The 17,994-nt window shown below is 40.6% G+C and overlaps 2 protein-coding genes across 2 annotated transcripts; one reads left to right on the forward strand and one right to left on the reverse strand.

The window, feature by feature from the left end:
* Positions 1 to 3,978: 3,978 nt before the first annotated feature.
* Positions 3,979 to 8,774, reverse strand: tmem231 (transmembrane protein 231). The gene is made up of 7 exons (XM_029523394.1): positions 8,351 to 8,774; positions 8,085 to 8,251; positions 7,801 to 7,929; positions 6,973 to 7,116; positions 5,538 to 5,619; positions 5,274 to 5,379; positions 3,979 to 4,765 (listed from the first exon to the last, which is right to left on the reverse strand). Exons 1-7 carry the CDS (start codon positions 8,487 to 8,489, stop codon positions 4,603 to 4,605), a joined length of 930 nt encoding a protein of 309 aa, XP_029379254.1. The 5' UTR covers positions 8,490 to 8,774; the 3' UTR covers positions 3,979 to 4,602.
* Positions 8,775 to 9,388: 614 nt separating this feature from the next.
* On the forward strand, positions 9,389 to 17,902 carry gabarapl2 (GABA(A) receptor-associated protein like 2). The gene is made up of 4 exons (XM_029522767.1): positions 9,389 to 9,559; positions 10,560 to 10,615; positions 14,971 to 15,143; positions 16,194 to 17,902. Exons 1-4 carry the CDS (start codon positions 9,526 to 9,528, stop codon positions 16,303 to 16,305), a joined length of 375 nt encoding a protein of 124 aa, XP_029378627.1. The 5' UTR covers positions 9,389 to 9,525; the 3' UTR covers positions 16,306 to 17,902.
* Positions 17,903 to 17,994: the final 92 nt, after the last annotated feature.

The raw sequence follows: 17,994 nt of genomic DNA on the forward strand, positions 1-17,994 counted from the left end.
CACCCCTCCTCTCTCCTATTACTCCCCATGTATTTTTCTCTGGCCGGAAGGAGAGGAGTTCACATTTTCATGTTTTTTTAACTCGCTCCCATGTCCACATTTTACATCCTAGAAACACTAAAATACACACACAGCTTCAGACACTTGCGGTGCTCAGCGTCTTCTCGGTTTTCTGATAGGAGTTACCGTTTTGTCACAAATTGCATTACAGCGAGAGGCTCGCCGACAGAAATGAACCTGTTTTCTAATGGGCTTTCTGAGAAGGATGATGCAATCCAAGCTCAGACACACAGCTGCAGTCAATTAAGTCATCAGACTCCTCTGATCGGAGAGCAGCTGAACAACTGCTACCACTGACATTTGTGTTAGACTGCAGGACACACACAGAGACTGATCCAAAGATACACACAGACACATACACAGACATACAGACTCACACAGACAAATATACAGATGCACTCACACACACACAAACACAAACACAAACAGACACAAATACACAGAAAGACAGTCATATACATCTCTGTTCATAGGAACAATTATACTTAGAAACACATACACAGACAAACCCAAAGAGATACACAAACAGCTGACACACACAGAAACAGACACACAAACACACAGCTGATGAACACTGACTATGGCCATCTATGGGACACAAACAAGCAGCCAATCACATACAAAGAGACACAAAGACTTACAGCCCTATACTTAGGTACATACATACATACATACATACATACATACAGACATACAAATACATGCAGAAAGATACAAAAAAATCAGAGACACAAACACTATGACGTATATATATATATATATATATATATATATATATATATATATTTGTGTCTCTCTATATATATATATATATTTTTATTTTTTTTTTTTTAATTATTATTATTATTTTTTTTTTGGCGCCGTTCTAGCGGCAGCCTGTAGCCGCAGCTCCTCGTCGTGTTTCGTGTTAACTTCGTTAATTTGGTGGTTCGCTCTTTTGTTGTTTTTCTTCTGTTCAATCACAACCTTCTGTTAAAGTTGCGAAATGGCTTGGTTGGTTTGGTTTTTCTCCTACTTTCCTACTTTTGTGGCTTGGAAGATCGCCGCCGGCAGTTGTGGCAGTTGATTGCGCTGTGTAAACCCGCGCTGTTGCCTAGAGACAGGCCTGTGGTACCGCAGGAGCTACGGAGGAGACACCGGGGCTGCAGGTCCGGAGCGAAACGGAGGGAAAAAAGGAGAAGACACAAACCAGCGGTCCCAGCGATCATAACGGGGAACGTGAGGTCTTTGGGGAACAAGACGGACGAACTGGCAGCGCTTGTGAAGACCCAGAGGGAATACCGTGACTGTAGCATATGTTGCTTCAGTGAAACATGGCTACACTCGCACATCCCGGACAGCAGCGTTGAGGTCCCAGGTTACAGTTTGGTACGGGGAGACAGAGACTTTTCCAAATGTCATGAAGGAACGTCTCTATAACCCAGACATCGAACTGCTGGCTGTAGGAATGCGCCCGTATTATTTACCAAGGGAGTTCACGTACACCATTGTTGTCACTGTTTACATCCCCCCGTCAGCTGATGCAGCGGTAGCCTGTGAAGTCATCAGCTCCACCGCTGCCAAACTACTGACTGAACACCCAGATGCATTCATGTTATATATTTTATTCCCTATGTGTAATGCTGCTATTACACTGCAATTTCTCAGTCTGGGATAAATAAAGTATCTATCTATCTATCTATCTATCTATGGCCATCAGTTTGAAGGATTTCTTCTCGATCTCTGACAAATCAATGATGTCATCAGACTCCTCTGATATGAGAACTGCTGACAATTTCGGTAACCTGCAGAACACACACAGACTGATATACAGATGCACTCATACAAATTTACAGCAATACACAGCGACAAATATACAGACGCTCTCACACACAGAGACAAATATACACATGCACACGCGCACATATACAGACACACACAGAGACAAATATACAGATTCACACAGACACAGGAACGCACATAATGAGACAAACAGAAACACTGCTGAAACACACAGACTCACAACAGATACACAACATTGGTCAGTTTTTACAATAGTGTAACAGGGTGTATGTGTGAAATTGATTTCTCAAATAAATAGTTGTGTGTCTAAAGACATACGTCTGTCTGTGTATCAAATCAAATCAAATCAAATCAGATTTATTTGTATAGCGCCAAATCATAACAAAGTTACATCAAGGCACTTTACATATAGAGCAGGTCTAGACCAAACTCTTTATAAATTTATTTAAAGAGACCCAACAGATCCCCCGATGAGCAAGCACTTGGCAACAGTGGCAAGGAAAAACTTCCTTTAAGAGGCAGAAACCTCGAGCAGAACCAGGCTCAGGGGGGGCGGCCATCTGCCTCGACCGGTTGGGTTGAGAGAGAGAGAGAGAGAGAGAGACAGGCAGGCAGGCATTGGAGGGGGGGGGGTGTAGGCAGGAACATGTTGTTGCATGAAGTTCATGCATGTATGTTCTCATTCAAACAGATCAAACAGATCATAGTAATATCCAACAGCTGAATAGAAAGCAACTGAACTCAGGACTTGAGTTTTGTCAAAGAAGCTTTTCCTCTTATCCAAAGGGCTTCGTCAGTTCCCAACGCCTCGGTCTGACGCGTGCGTTCTGGCACGCAGTTATACGCGGTTCAGTATATCTGTACATCTGCCAAGTCAAAGTCCCGACAGTATTTGTTTTTGTTTAATAATGGTGTGTGGTAAAGGGTGGGGAAAGGGCCCAGGAGCCCTCCAGTGTAGACTGAAGTAGGCTGGGTCTGAGATGTGTATTCCAGGTGAAAGCTTCTGCTATGGAGCATGCTGCAAAAAGGAACGCTGCGCCTGTTGTCCACCAGCCTTAAAAGTTGAATGTAAGCTTTGTTCAAATTTGTCAATATATTTTTCACAAGTAAAGAAAAAAAAAATACTAGAGTTCTGGAACAAAAAGAAACATTTAGGGGTGTTTTATCCACCAGTATACCTCAATACTGCTGGTTTTCATCCTGTTGGTAAAGATTTTCTACCATCCTAAACCTTATGACGTCAAACATCAAATAACACAAAAAGCTTGTCACAGCCCAGTATAAGTCAATTTCACTAGTTAGCCGTAGAGTGCTTAAATATGTGGTGTGTAAGAATTAATAAAAGACTGAGAATAGAAAAATGTCATTGGGAAAAACTGTCAGGATTGCCAGTGCATATTCTGTTTCCCTCCTTTTTTGGTGTTGGATGTGTCTGTGTTTCCCACTGGAGCTTGGTCCGGAGCTGGGTGGAGCTCTAACCTCTTACCTGCACACCTGCAATTAATGCAGCCTCGTCAGCCATCAACTCACCTTGTCCGTAAAGTCTTGCTTCAGTCCTCCCCTCATTGCCAGATCGTCTGCTTACCATAGTGGTAGAGTGCCATGGCTCTTGTCTGTTCTTCAAGAATTGGCCTTGCATTTACTGGCTTTGTTTCCTTGTCTTCAGCTCCCAGATCCATTGACTCACCTACTCTGTCAGTCTCCACCAGAATCCACACTCGTCCCTTCTTACCTGGGATCCCCCACCTACCTGGCCCTCATCCTTCTCTGTCATCCTGTGCATTTGCTCCAACCTGCTTTTTCTGTCTTGGCAATAAATCAGTTAAATAACCACTACCCCAGAGTTCTGGTTTTATGTCTGAACCTGAGTCCATTTCCACAGACTGGTGTGACACAGACATGTCAATTAAATGTTTTTGTGCCATTAAACTACCTTTAATCTTTATTTAAAAAATATTGTTTGTTTGATCTGACTTCAAATTATATTTAGCTCAGAGCTTACAGTAAATTTCATTTTGACTGTGGCCTCTGCCATATGATGTGCTGGTTTTTTCAATTATATTTATGAGTTTATTTACTTTACTAAACAAAAAGATACAATGGATGAAAGCAGATATCAAAGTGGGCAAATTTAAATTCACTTTTATTAACAATCACCTAAATCCAGGAACAACAGAAATCCAAATGAAACACATTAACATTTATTTAACTACAGCCAAAAATTTTAAAACATTCAAGTAATGAAAATATTTTTGAAAATTTAAATTTTATCCATTATAATATCTTCAGACTGCAAACAAATTTCATATGGCAAGAACTACTGAAGCTCCTGTAGAATATGAAACTGCATAAAAACTTGCCCTGGATAAGGTGATAATATAAATGAATTCTAAGTTAAGCAGCAAATTGTCAAGGAACACACCAAGTTCATTGTTCATTAAGGTGTCACTTTGGTGACAAACCATACAGTTGATGTAATGTCGTTCCTAGAAATAAGCTATGAAAAGTCAGGATTTCTTGTCTTTACAAACATGTATATTGTTTAAAAAGTTCAGGCCCTATTTTAGCTATAAGAACAACAAGTGGAAAGCTGTTTGTTTAATCTAATGGTAATGTGAATGAATTAAATCTAAACTGATGCAAATGGCTATCCTAACACATAGCCATTGATTTGATTTTAAATTTAAGTCACAGTATCAGTGGGGGCAAGTTACTGTGTAGAAAGTACTATTGTCTCTGATAAAATCAACGACCACTGCTTCAGGATAGGTGAGTTTTTTCCATTTGGGTGGGCACAGTGGTAAGAACCTGGTTCTCGAAAACAAATCTCTGAATACGTTCAAAGACCCAGAGGAAAATGAGCAGGACACTGACATACTGGATCCAGGCAAACTTAATGGTTTCCCAAAAGCCAGGACGATAGGTGGAGGAAATAGTTAAGGCCATAATTTCAGTAGTAGAGGGCATACCTTTCCTTTTCATTGTTGTATTTGGCTACAATGAAACTTGTTCTAAAGACGGACTCATAGGAATTGAGGATAAAGACCAACGCAAAATCTATGAATAACCTCTGTGACTTCCTCTGGTGATATCTTGCCATATCTCATTTTATATAGTTTTAGTCTTTTTTAATAATTTACCTTACTAATGTCAAACTGAGATATTAAGAAAGACATCCCCACAGAATACTGAAAGAAATTTGAGTCCTATGCTATATTGAAACACATACACACATTCTTTCTTTCCAGTATGTATTAAAGCAGGGACCTCCAACTCAGGTCCTGGAGAGCTAATGTCGTGCATGTTTTAGATGGTTCCTGCTCCAACACACCTGATTCAAATGAGTGGCTCCTTATCAGACCTCAGTAGAGCTTGATGACGACCAGTAGCTCTCCAGGACCGGAGTTAGAGACCGCTATATTAAAGGATATCTAATGACCTCCATGGGGTAATGGATCTCAGCATTTAGTTCAAAGGGAGAACCAGCTGCTCGTCCGAGTGTCCAGACTGGCATGGGACAGGAGAATACGGTGGTCACTATGATGGGAAAAAGAGAAAAGAGTTGTCTATGGGTTTTACAAAGTGAAATATTTTGGATGTTATAAGTTGAAGGTTTAAAACTTACTAAAAGCTTTAAGTTAAAATTGAGAAGTTACTTTAGTCACACACCAAAAGTAGATCATATGTCAACTTACAGTTTCTATTCTGGTAGCTCCTGATTATGTTGTCAAGGTCATATGCACTTGCAAAGGGGCTTGAGCCATCAATCACTGACACCTTGGCAGAAATAAAGGAAAAAGTCAAACAGAACAAAAGATGAACTTAACAATGATCTTTTGTCTGATCCCTTTTCACGATTAGCATGTGGTAGCACTGCATGCTGAGAGGTACATGTAATAGTATATTACACAGATATGTGTACGGTGATTAGTATCAGGGCAAGAATTAACCTGTTGAAGGGAACAGGTATTCTGAGTGAAAAGTGTGGTAGGAAGACAAGCACAAGCAACAAAGATGGCTGAAGCTGTGAAAAGATTGCCAGGCAAAGGTCTTTTAAGAACTTGGTAAAAGTTCACAAGGAGTGGCCTGAACCTTGAGTCAGGGCATCATGAGCACCCACATATAGACACCTTCAGGAATGGACTACAACTGCCACAGGCCTAGTACCAATATGCTCCTGAACCAGAGAAAATGTCAGAAGCGGAGGAAATGGACTATTGTCCAAAGTCCTCCTTTCAGGTGAAAGGCATTTTTAAATTTCATTGAGTGTGGAGGAAGAGTGTAGAGGCACAGAATCCAAGTTGCTTGAGCTTTCCTCAGTCAATGATTGTTTGGGTCCATGTCATCTGCTGGTGTTCGTCCACTGCGTTTTATCAAGTCTAAAGTCAACACAACATCTTCTCAGACATTTTCATGCTCCATGCTTTCATCTGCTGACAAGCTTTATGGTGATGCCATTGCCCATTTCCTATTCTAGCAGGATTTATCACCTCCCTAAAGTGTCTACAATGCGCATCAATGTTGTGACATATTTTGTATTTGTGCCAAAAAAATGCAGCTCCTGCAATTTTGATATAGCAATGTTTCTATTACTTATGGACCCCTAGTTTCTCTGAATATTAAAATGGATGCCAGTGAGTTCACATTTGAGGTATTTGTGTAAATTCTGAATAGATATGCTGCAAAGGGATGCTGACACAGAAATCCTGTAAATTTTACTTGATAGAGATTGTTCTATTCTGTGACTGCTAACTACCCAATCTATCAACATATCTGCTGCACCTCTTAATGTGTCACTGGAATTAAACAAATGATAATACTGGTGCCATGAATGTGTTTGGACCATACAACGGAGCTCAGTATGTCCTTTACTACCTCACATGTGCCTCCAATTACATCTTATCCATCCTATCACTTCCTGAATTTGTGGCACACTACTGCAGTCTTTTTGGTGACTGTTTTTCCTCTTACTTTCCACCCCATCTTTCTAGTGTGTACTCTGTGTGGCTTTCTCTGTCCTATGATCATAAGATCAGTCAACTTTATTCCAATTTATTTTTGACAAGAAAAGAAGAAAAAAGTAAAGAGGAAAGAGGAGGCAGAAAGACAGAGAGTTTCATGTCCACTCACATTATAAATATTATACAGTCCCTGGTGAGGTAGCGGTGTCTTCTGGTGCAACCTCAGGTCTCCACTGATGAACAGTTTAGCCCCAGGGACAGAAGAAGATTGCTGGACAAAAGCCATGCTCTGCATCACAACTGTGGACATCCGCTGGGAAAAACAAATAAGAAAGCTTTCTTTTAGTTGGAAACAGACTATAGGCTGATCTGATCTAGATAAATCTGATATCTTACTGCAGTTGCAAACATACACTCACAGTGTGTTTAGACACAATTGTATCTGTTGGCTGTATTCTAAACTGGTTACTGACCCCAGAGGCAATGCAAACACACTGTACTGTATGTATGAGTTAAGAAGGGAAATTATTTAATGTGTATTAGCTGAAAATAACTGAATCTTGCCTTCATTTTATTCCTCTAGTATGATACATTTCTCCTCCTGGATTAATACACAAGCTGTTCAAGGTCTTGATAAAATTGAACTGGCACACATTACTGTAAGCCCCAACATATGCTACTTTAAAAGCCCAGGTTGAAACTCATATGCAAATGAGTTACATATAATTTCCATGGGACACTTAAGCAACATAGGACAGTGTATTTATAGTCAGACCTTAAAATGGTGAAAGAAATAATATATCAAAATTCATACCCGACACAGCGACTGAGTCACTGACAGTACTTTCTAAATATTGGCTACAACAAGAGCTGGAATTTTTTTCTCAGTTAAGCTTTACAGTCCTTACATTTTGGCATCAGATTAAGAACAGCATTTTAATGGCAGTGTCAGACTGTAGGAGGACTGACAGACTTAGTGCTGCAGTGTGATACATACAAAGAGCTGGTAGCTGAAGGTGAGCAACAGCTGGATGTTGTAAACCTCCTCCTCAGCTTTAAGAGGCAGCTGCAGTTGAAAAACCAGGCGGTCCATCTTTCCATCCTGGTTTGGATCCTCTTCTCTGACCTATAGTACACATTTCCCACCCAGAAAACACATACAACTGACAGTGTTGAAATAAAGCAGTATATATTTACTTCAAAAAGACCTATGGAGTCAATGCAACAAACCAGATAGCATAGTATATACATCTAAATGAACTGTAATTGAGCTCTTCTCACTGAGACAGAAGGGATCCGTAGGTTGGCACCAAGCATCTTGTTAAGATGGGGGAAAGTGCTCCACGCGACGTAGTTTCCCGCAGAACTGGTTGCTGCCACCAGCAGAACCTGGTACTGGAACCTCACAACCGGCTGTTCTTCATAGGTGCTTCTTTTGATCCAGAACCCTAATACAATATGAGAAGCATGGCTTACCAAATTGCTTGTAAGCTTTACAAATATAAGAAAGTGTTGGAATATCAATTTTCTTAGATTTAGTGCCACACCTTGGCTCCTATAAGAGACCAGCAAGGGTGCGAGGTAAGTAAGACAGACAACCACAACAAGGAAGAAAGTTGCTTTCGTGCAAACACTTGTCTTGTACCGAATCACAGCCGGGTGACAGTAGACTTCATAAAAAGCCATGGGTAACAATAAAAATAGAGTTTGTTGAGTTGTGAGTAACTGTCAGGTCTATCTATAATGCACTTAGCCAGTCCACTACTTAATGTTTATGATAGCATATATGCCAATTGATAGAACGGTCCCGGAGCCCTAACGAAAAAACGCTTACAAACAAAGGAATGCCAAGTAAACACAGGTTATCCGTTCATCGTAGCTGATAACATATTCGACAAAACGAATCACAACATGCAATGGACATTAGCCTTCTAGCTAAGCACCGTGCACCGCGCCATGTTTGAGCTAGCTTGTCACCGTAACCATGGCTGCCAGTGGAGTCATTTTTGCTGCATTCATGAAATATCGTGCAACTTGGGAAAGTCCAACACCCGTCATTTCATGTTCACGCATAGGCATTTTTAAAATGACAATACTCTTAAAAAGCTTTTCTAAGCTTATCTCGCTTATCTAAGATGAATGGTTTAGTGCATTAAGAATAGGTTTCTCAGATGGTGTGTAGAAGTGTAACATCGTAGGTATAACTAACCATTCCATGTGCCCTAAATGGGAAAACTCTTAAGGGAAAAATGCTGTTGGGTTGAAGTTAACGTTCAGTGTGGCAAACATCAGTTTACATTATTGCGGAAAACCTTTTGTGTTACAATCAAACACCTAACACATGTGAATTGCAAAGTGAAATTGATTGCTGTCTAAGCAAAAGCAAAAGGTAAAGGTTTTGGTTTCATTTTTCATCAAAAATATAATCCTGGAACTACTTCGGATGTAACTGGCTGCATTGTTCGAGGGCCCCATTCATGTATGAAATCACTGTTTACAACAGCACTTGAATGCAGCATCAGGAACAGCATCACCAAACGTCCGTTAGCCTGTGACACCATTTCCTACCAGCGGGCGGTCGGAAACATCTGCAGGGAGCTACTGTCAGCGTTTGCTTTGGTCGCTTTTCTCATTTTTTGGACATTACACAGACGGTGTCCAGAACTTTAGAAACCCACTTTTCTACTCTTCTGTCACGCCACGGTGCAGGAATCCTGCAAAGATGAAATGGATGTTTAAAGAGGACCATTCCCTTGGTAAAAGGCTTTAGATAGCTATGAAACAAGGGATGTTCCTGTCATGTCATGCATTATTCTTTTCTTTTCTGCTACCCCAACGACGATTTTGCAATGTCATCCCACATAGGCTACGTTCAGAAATGCACGCCATCGTAGCATCTTTGACCGTAGTAAATCCATAATGGCTAACGTTACATGACTGGTAACAAATGCAAACCTGGGTTTCCTGCAACTTGCAGACTGCAAGTTAAATTACCAGCTGTCAAAAATGATGCACCGCTGTGAGTTGCCTCAGCCAAAATCGTATTTGGCATGGAGAAATGTAAACATAAATATTATTTCCAGTGTAGGACAATGTCAAGACAATTTCCTTAGGCCCCATGTTTCTTTAGATGCCTCAGGATAGAGCAGTTTATTCGACTAAATATGAGTGCATCGGCCCTCCGTGCATATTTTCACAGGATTTCACGCTGACTAAGAGTAGGTGAATGTAACAAGCAGTGATAGTAATGTATATATCAGTGTTCCCTAAGTATTTGCTCCAGACTTGTGTGACAGTGATTCCAACATTACAGATAATATAATATAGAATTCTGCATTAAATTTTGTATAGAATACTCAAATCGCAGAAGGAAGCTACAAAGTGATAAGTCACATACCAAAATGTAAGTTGTCTCACTTGTTTCCAAATGTTAACATCCTACCTGGGCTAGCTCTAAGAATGTTGATGCAGTTAACATAAAGGTAAATCAAACAGTTAAATGCATTAAAATTAATAGAATTCCCCCAATGTGAGCCAAATAAAATAATTCCGTTTTGAATAATTGCACACTAGATGGGTGTGTTGTTGCATTCTGTACATTGCCCTCTGTTTGTTTAGGATGCTCCCAGCCTTTATGCTGAGTTTGAGCTTGCACATGAATCACTATCTTGGAAGGTACTAGAGGAACTTTCCAAGACGCCTCTCAACCATCCCTCTAATCTCTGACTTCCTGTTTGTTTTCTGTCTCTCCTTCAGAGCATCGATGTGTGGAGTCTGCCAAAATACGCAACAAATATCCAGACAGAGTCCCGGTGAGTGAGAGAGGTGGTTCACATTTTACAGTTGTGGTCAAAGGTTTACCCAGCAGATTTTGTTACTTTTTCTGTTAAGACATAATAAAGTAATAAAAGAACCAAATTTAACAAATGCTTTTTGTGAAGAAGTATCTGTTCCAATCACCCTATCCGAGAAAAATCTGAGTTGTAGAAATAACTGTAAACTCAAGAGAGCCATGACATTATGTTCTTTACAAGTGTATGTAAACTTTTGGCCACAACTGTATATAATATATATAAATATAAATATAAATATATAAAAAATGTTGAACAAGCCTATTTAAATATGTAACACACTAAATAGTTACTCATCATGATATTCCAGACCTCTGCTTCAAAAAATTTTCTCTAAGTTGAACTCTTTAAATTTTAATTTAATACCCCTGATCTAAAGAATACTTTTGTGAGATACCTCAAATATATATGGTGTATGTGCACATATTAGGACATTTCCATGTTTCATGACACAAATTTTCTGCTTTTGTTATTTTGATTCATCACCACTTTGTCTCCTTTTTAACCTGTAACTCTAAAAATAGGCAGGATGCTTTATTTAATATGGTACAACCCAGAGGAATCACTGCTGAAGTAACATCCTTATGATCTCTAGATGATAGTGTGTGCTGGTGCTGCACCTTTTTTCTCTCCACATTTATTTATGTATTATCTTGTGATGTCCTTGTGTTTAATCTGATTTGATTGTAACTTTTAAATGGATATATCCTTAATATTAATATTTATATTAATATTAATCATAATTAAATATCTGTTCTGTTGTATTCATCCCATCCATCCATCTTCTACCGCTTTTCCATTTCTGGTTCGCTGGGTGCTGGAGCCAATCCCAGCCAATCCGGGCGAGGGCGGGGTACACCCTGGTCGCCAGACTGTTGTATTCAATTCTATTCTATTATATATACATATATATATAATAAGAAGAAAATACCCCCAGAGTCAGCGAGAGCGGGAGTGCAACATGGCTGGCAACATGGTGGATGGCATGGTAACTCACCAAGGACTAAATCACACTGCAAGAACAGTGGCACAGGGACCTCACATCAACTGCTACTTCTTATGGAAAATGTTGAGTCAGTCAAGTGAGGTTAAGCAGAAGGACAAACCCCACAGTCTACAAAACATCAGCCGCCCTTTCTCAGAGGAGGAGGTAGGACCGAACACTGAGCCCAGTGTACCACAACCCTCTACCGAGAAGATCCATAGACAAAGACCAAAGTCCTATGAAAAGAGTGAGTGGGAATGAGTAAATAGCGATATCTGTGGGCTTTTGAATACATTTAAGGGATTTGCGGAGAGGAAACTAGACAAGATGGGACTTTATTACCAGAGGTTTATTACCAGAATATACAACACTCCCTGTCTACAGAGCAGAATAGTACAGCATGGCAGCCCATGGAGGTAGGCATTATGGCTGGATGCACCATCTCTCCATTAGTCCTCACTATGGCTCTGTAGGTCATCATCCATGTGTCACAGTGGGTGGTCAGAGGGGAGCTAACGAACCTTGGTCTTATTCTCCCTCCCATCAGGGCATTTGTAGATGATCTTACCACTCTCATCACAACCAAAAGTTGCACCAGGCAACTTCTGGGAAAGCTGCAAGACAACAGCAAGTGGGCTCAGAAAGGGAAACTGGCAGAGCACCACTTCTAAACCAACGAGGAGCCTATTCCAGCTGTGGCAGAGAAACCCATCAAGAGTCTTGACCATTGATACAATGCTTCCCTCAGAAACAGAACACAGGTGGACCAGATTAGGGAGGACACCATCAGCAGTGTCAAGACCATCAAAAAGTCCCTACTACCTGGAAGGTTAAAGCTCTGGTGCTTCCAGCTTGGCCTCCTACCAGGTTTCATGTTGTCTTTGACCATCTATGACTCTCCAAGGTTGACAAGTTAGAACAACTGGTAAGGTCCTTTGCCAAAAAGTGGCTTGGCCTCCCCAGGTGCACTACCACACAGCACTGTATGGGAAAGGTGTACTGGCAGTACCAGTGTCCAGTCTTATGGAGGATTAAAAATGCTCAAAAGTGAGGCTGGAATTGACTCTGATGAAGTCCTGCGATTAAGCGGTGGTTCAGACTCTCCACACCCTATCAACTAGAAGGAAGTGGTACTAAACTGCTGTGACTCAGCCGGAAAATGTTTCCCTCAAACACCAAGATATTATTGGCTGTACACAGCAGGAAGAGCAGGCTTAGGAACCTGGGAGAGTAGACCATCCTAGCAGAAAGTAAGCCCCTATCAGTGCAGAGTGGTAGAATAAGTACGCCGGCAAGAACAGGGAATAAGGTGGACCAAGGCTGTCCCACATGCAAAGCTGTACCAGTGGATACAGTGGGATGAGGTTGAGAAGAGGAGAGTGTGATGGAAGGAGCTTTGGGGAATCGAACCAGCTTCCTCATTCGAGCGGTCTATGATGCCATCCCATCCCCTACATCTCAACCAATGGTATGGAGAAGACCTCGTGCCCACTGTGTCCATCTCCTGCCAGCCTGAGACATATCCTGGTTGGATGCAAGACAAGCTTGTCACAAGGCCATTGCACACCCACAATAACGTTCTTAAGCACTAACATAACACCTAGCAGAGGCCATGTATCCAAACAACATCCTGGCCAACTGTGTGGGACACAGGATAGAGGCTGCTTGTGCACCTGGACAAATGTCTCTGCTTCCCTGCCAAGATCGTTGCAATATACCTCAGGCCTGATGTCGTGCTTTGGTCTTTCTCCTTTTACAGTGCCTTCATAGTCAAGTTGATTGTTCCCCGGGAGGATTCTGTCAAGGAGGCCTATGAGCGGAAGAACCTCAAATACTCTGAGCTGTCAGCAGACTCTGAACAACGTGGATGAAAGACCAAGGTTTATCTAGTTGAGGTTGGCTGCAGAGGATTATGTGGGCAGATCAACAACCAGGCCACTGAGGGACCCAGGGATCTGAGGTCAAGCTCTGCAGCATGCCATCAACTCCCCAATGCTGCATAACAGTCAAGTTGCTGGCACTGGATAACGAGGAGAGACAGTGTCTGGGCCCCAGAACAGCAGCAGTAGCAGCTGGGCAAGCAGGGATCCAGTGCAGAGGGGCCACACCTAGGATGCAAGACGGTGCCAGTGGAGGTGTTAGGGGTTAATCATTGACACACTGACGAAGGAGGGTGCCCCCTGATGACCTCTATGAAGCCTATCATCCCCTGCACTAAGCTGACGACCCTTTCTTGCAACCCATTGCTTGAAGACCACCCCCCATCAGTATAAAGATCCCATTGTTGGATTGGAAGACCTAGTCCTATCCTGGTTACAAAAGTAACAATAGTAATAATACTACTGCTACTAATAATTCATATTAATTAACCCAGGGCCAGATTAAGTGCCCCTCCCCCCATGCACTTACTTATGATAAATACTAGTAAACACACCACTATATCTCACCAAGGCTACTTACCTTATGAGAACACATCAATATAACCTGATAAAATAAACAAGCTACAAGCTAAGTAAGTCATTGGTAAAAGAGCATGTCCTAGACCCAGTACCAGACTCCCTAACTGATACGGGATATTTGGAAGCCTGGTTCCGGAAGGCTGCATGTGGATCGCTTCCTCTCGGAGCAGCTCTCTAAGGGGTCCCCTGAGTCCAGGATCTCCATTCAGCATCAGAGTGGAGGTACGCATTCTGCTCGCAGGCCCTGGTGCCTGTTCCCTCATCGGTCGCACTTGCTGCAGCAGTATCATGAGCTGTGCTGCCTTCACTGTTGCTTACTGTCTATACAGTCTGGGGATCTGCAGGGCAGTTGGGAACATAATTGAAAATATTACCTATTTTTGGAATGACTCCACCTTTCTGATGTCTCTGTCCCTTTATAATTTTTGCTTGGCGCTCCCGCTTAGCTGCCCTCCTGGCTTCTCCTTTTTTGCATCTTTGAATGAAAGGTGCTGGTTTCCTTGACAACGTCAAACACATCAATTTCAGCACGTTTATTGGCGTCACCTTTGAATTGCCTTGCTTGGCCTGACCAATGAGAGGAGGGCCAGTCAGCTCACAGTGACAGGGTCTGTTAAAATGAGCAGCAGCACCAGCAGACAGGTTAACAAATAGTGAGATAAAGACAGATATTTCGCCTGTGCTCTCCCCGCCCTGGGCCCTTTTAAAAGTCTTTGGAAATGCAACATTAAAAAACATAAAAAAAAAAAAAAAAAAACAGTGTTTCAATGGTATTTGCAACCTATATATATATATATATATATATATAGAGAGAGAGAGAGATATATATGCATATCTCCATACAGCCTTGAAAGTTTGTTTATCTGCTTCAGGTGATAGTGGAGAAAGTTTCTGGCTCTCAGATAGTGGACATTGATAAGAGGAAGTATCTGGTGCCCTCTGACATCACAGTGGCCCAGTTTATGTGGATCATCAGGAAACGCATCCAGCTGCCTTCAGAGAAAGCCATCTTCCTCTTTGTTGACAAAACTGTCCCCCAGTCAAGGTAAGAGTAACACTACATTTCGTTATTACAAGTCGTAAGTAATTTTTGTGAGGTGGAGAAACTTTGTTGGCAAAATTTTGCCCTGTGTTTTGTCAGAAATATGTTTTATTTGGGCCATTAAAAACTAAAAAAGGGTTAGGGTTTTTAAAGCCTAAAAAAAGTTAACCTTGTAAAATATAGAGCAGCCACCATTTTTGTTGATCGTATGTTGGTTTCCGCAGTCAATGTTGAACTTGTTTATTAGTGACAAGCTGTTGGTTGTAGCCATTTTGAAGCAAAGTTTATTTCAATAATTCTTTTTTAAGTTACATGTTTATTAACTACCATTATTGAGTTATTTGTACTGTTCCCCTACATGTAAACAGCAAGTCAAACTCAGTTTCCATGAGCAATGTTGAGCAAATACCTTTCTTCCTTATTGACAGATGACTGTTGAAAATTTATGAGTGAAAAGCCAATAAAAAAGACAAAACACTTAGAAGTTGTCACAACATGCCAACATAGCCACAAAATGAATGACCTGTGAATTAAATACTGCGCTAATATAGGCACATAAATGAGGCTGTCATGTTTATTCATCTTAAAAAAAAAAAACAAAAACGCCTGACAACATGAACTTCAAGTTCCAACACAGCTCATTCACACTCACTGAAGTATTTTATAAATAAATAAATAACTTTAAGTAAAGTATCAGGTGGCCAAACTTACAGCAATTGCTTTTGTGGTATTGTAAAGCACATAGAATTTTTACTCTGTAAAAATGTACCACAAGATGTGCTTACCTCTGATTATAATACACACACACTCTTTGGATCCAAAGACATATGGCAGTGATTCAATTCAATGTACAATAACAAAAAAATGTCTCAGGTGTCACCACCTGAAAGTTCAATGCATGCAAATGAATGACACCACAAGGAATACATGTAAAATCTGTTTGTTGATATGTGCAAATTTCAACACTATTGATTTCAGTTTGGGTGAACCTATGTTGTTTTTGTTGTGGAATGTGGAGATTTACTTGACTGTGTGTAATTCTGTGTGTTGCAGTCTGACTATGGGCCAGCTCTATGACAAGGAGAAGGATGAAGATGGTTTTCTGTACGTATCCTACAGTGGAGAAAATACCTTTGGTTGCAAACCCTTTTATCCAAGTGGTTAAAGTTCACACACACACACATGAATACAGTAGGGCCTGAAATATGCTGGTGCACTATTTTTTATATATTGGTCTTTATATGTGTTACACTCTTACACAGTCATTTGTTAATAATTTTTGATACTAAAATCACCAATTTGTGCAGAAATTTGTGACAAAATTTGTTTAAATTTAATGGTTCGTATTTTTGTTATGGGGCAGCACAGTGGTACAGTTGGTTATGTTGCCCCACAACCAAAAGGTTGCAGGATCGGTTCCTGGGAATAGGGCCATAATATGTGGAGTTTGTGTGTTCTCCCAGTGCTTGCACTGGGGTCCTCCCCTCATCCAAAGACATCATGTTTGGGTTAACTGGTGACTCTAAATTGTCTGTAGGTCTGAGTGTGAGTGTGAGTGGTTGTTTATCTCTGTATGTCTGTGTGTTGGCCCTGTGATGCACTGGCGACCTGTCCAGGGTGACCACACCCTTGCTCAATGTGAGCTGGAGTAGGCTTAGGCGCCCCCTGTGACATGGAAACAGATGAATATGGTTTTATGGTTTCCACTTAAAGGTCAGATGTGGAGAGAAATGTGTGTAACACTGCCAAATATAAGAGTAATTATTATCACACATTATTGGCACATAATAAATCATGGCTTCAGTTTAAGAATTAAATCAGGATTAAACTTAAACAATTTCAGGCTCTGACACACACACACAGGCCAGTCATTCCACATCACCCAACCATGCTTCAGTTTCTTTGGGTCTTTTCGTTGGTACAGATATCAGTCCAGCTGAGGTGAGACAGAAATCCTATTATGATGTGACTCAGACTCACCATGGATGTATTTGTATAACTCTCCGTATCATGTATAAAAACTTGATATATATGAGTATGTAGTATGTGACGGTAAGCCAGTGAGTAAGAAGTCAGGAGGTACAGTAGAGACAATGAGTGCTTCAAAGTCATGTATGCATGCATGATAATGATATCATAAACACTATTATGTTGGAGTACTTTTTATGATCCTGGAATGGTTGCAATGCCAATAGAGGTAAATGTGCACAATATTTGACCCTGTCCCTGCCCTAAATATATCCTATTTAAATTTGAATGACTAAACACAGAACAGTCGAATGTTGGTTGATAAAAATCACTGAATGCTTATTCACATGTAGTGTACACAGTGTGTAATTTTTTCAGAATTGTCAATTATAAAATGCATTTGTAACAAAGAACCTTGTATTTATAAGGAAACCCAGTAAGAATATTAAGCACTGTCATCTACATACCTAGTGCATCAAGTGTAGTAAGTAAGAACTTTGGCTGTATAGGTGTAAAATCAGAACCACAGTTAATTCTCATTTGGAAAAATAAACCTTACATTTTAGCTGCAGCAGTAGTTTTTGGTGCTGAATCAGAGACATGTGTTTCCACATTTCCCCCATCCATACTTTCACAACACAAAGCCAAAACAGGCTTTTAAACATGGTAGATAACATATGTAGATATGTACAACATTGTTTAAATGCTATTGTTTTATTTTATCCGTGTTGTACAATGTTAAATATGTTAATGACATGATGAAAATTTAGTTGAAAAGATAAGGTAGCTGGAAGAACTGACCAATAAAAGAGAATGTAAAATGACTTGTAGAGTGTTTGTTTAATCAGAGATTTATGTATGATGGAGCATTTAAACTTCATATTCA

This window comes from Echeneis naucrates, chromosome 16, assembly GCF_900963305.1.
Source record: "Echeneis naucrates chromosome 16, fEcheNa1.1, whole genome shotgun sequence".
Classification (NCBI taxonomy): Eukaryota; Metazoa; Chordata; class Actinopteri; order Carangiformes; family Echeneidae; genus Echeneis; species Echeneis naucrates.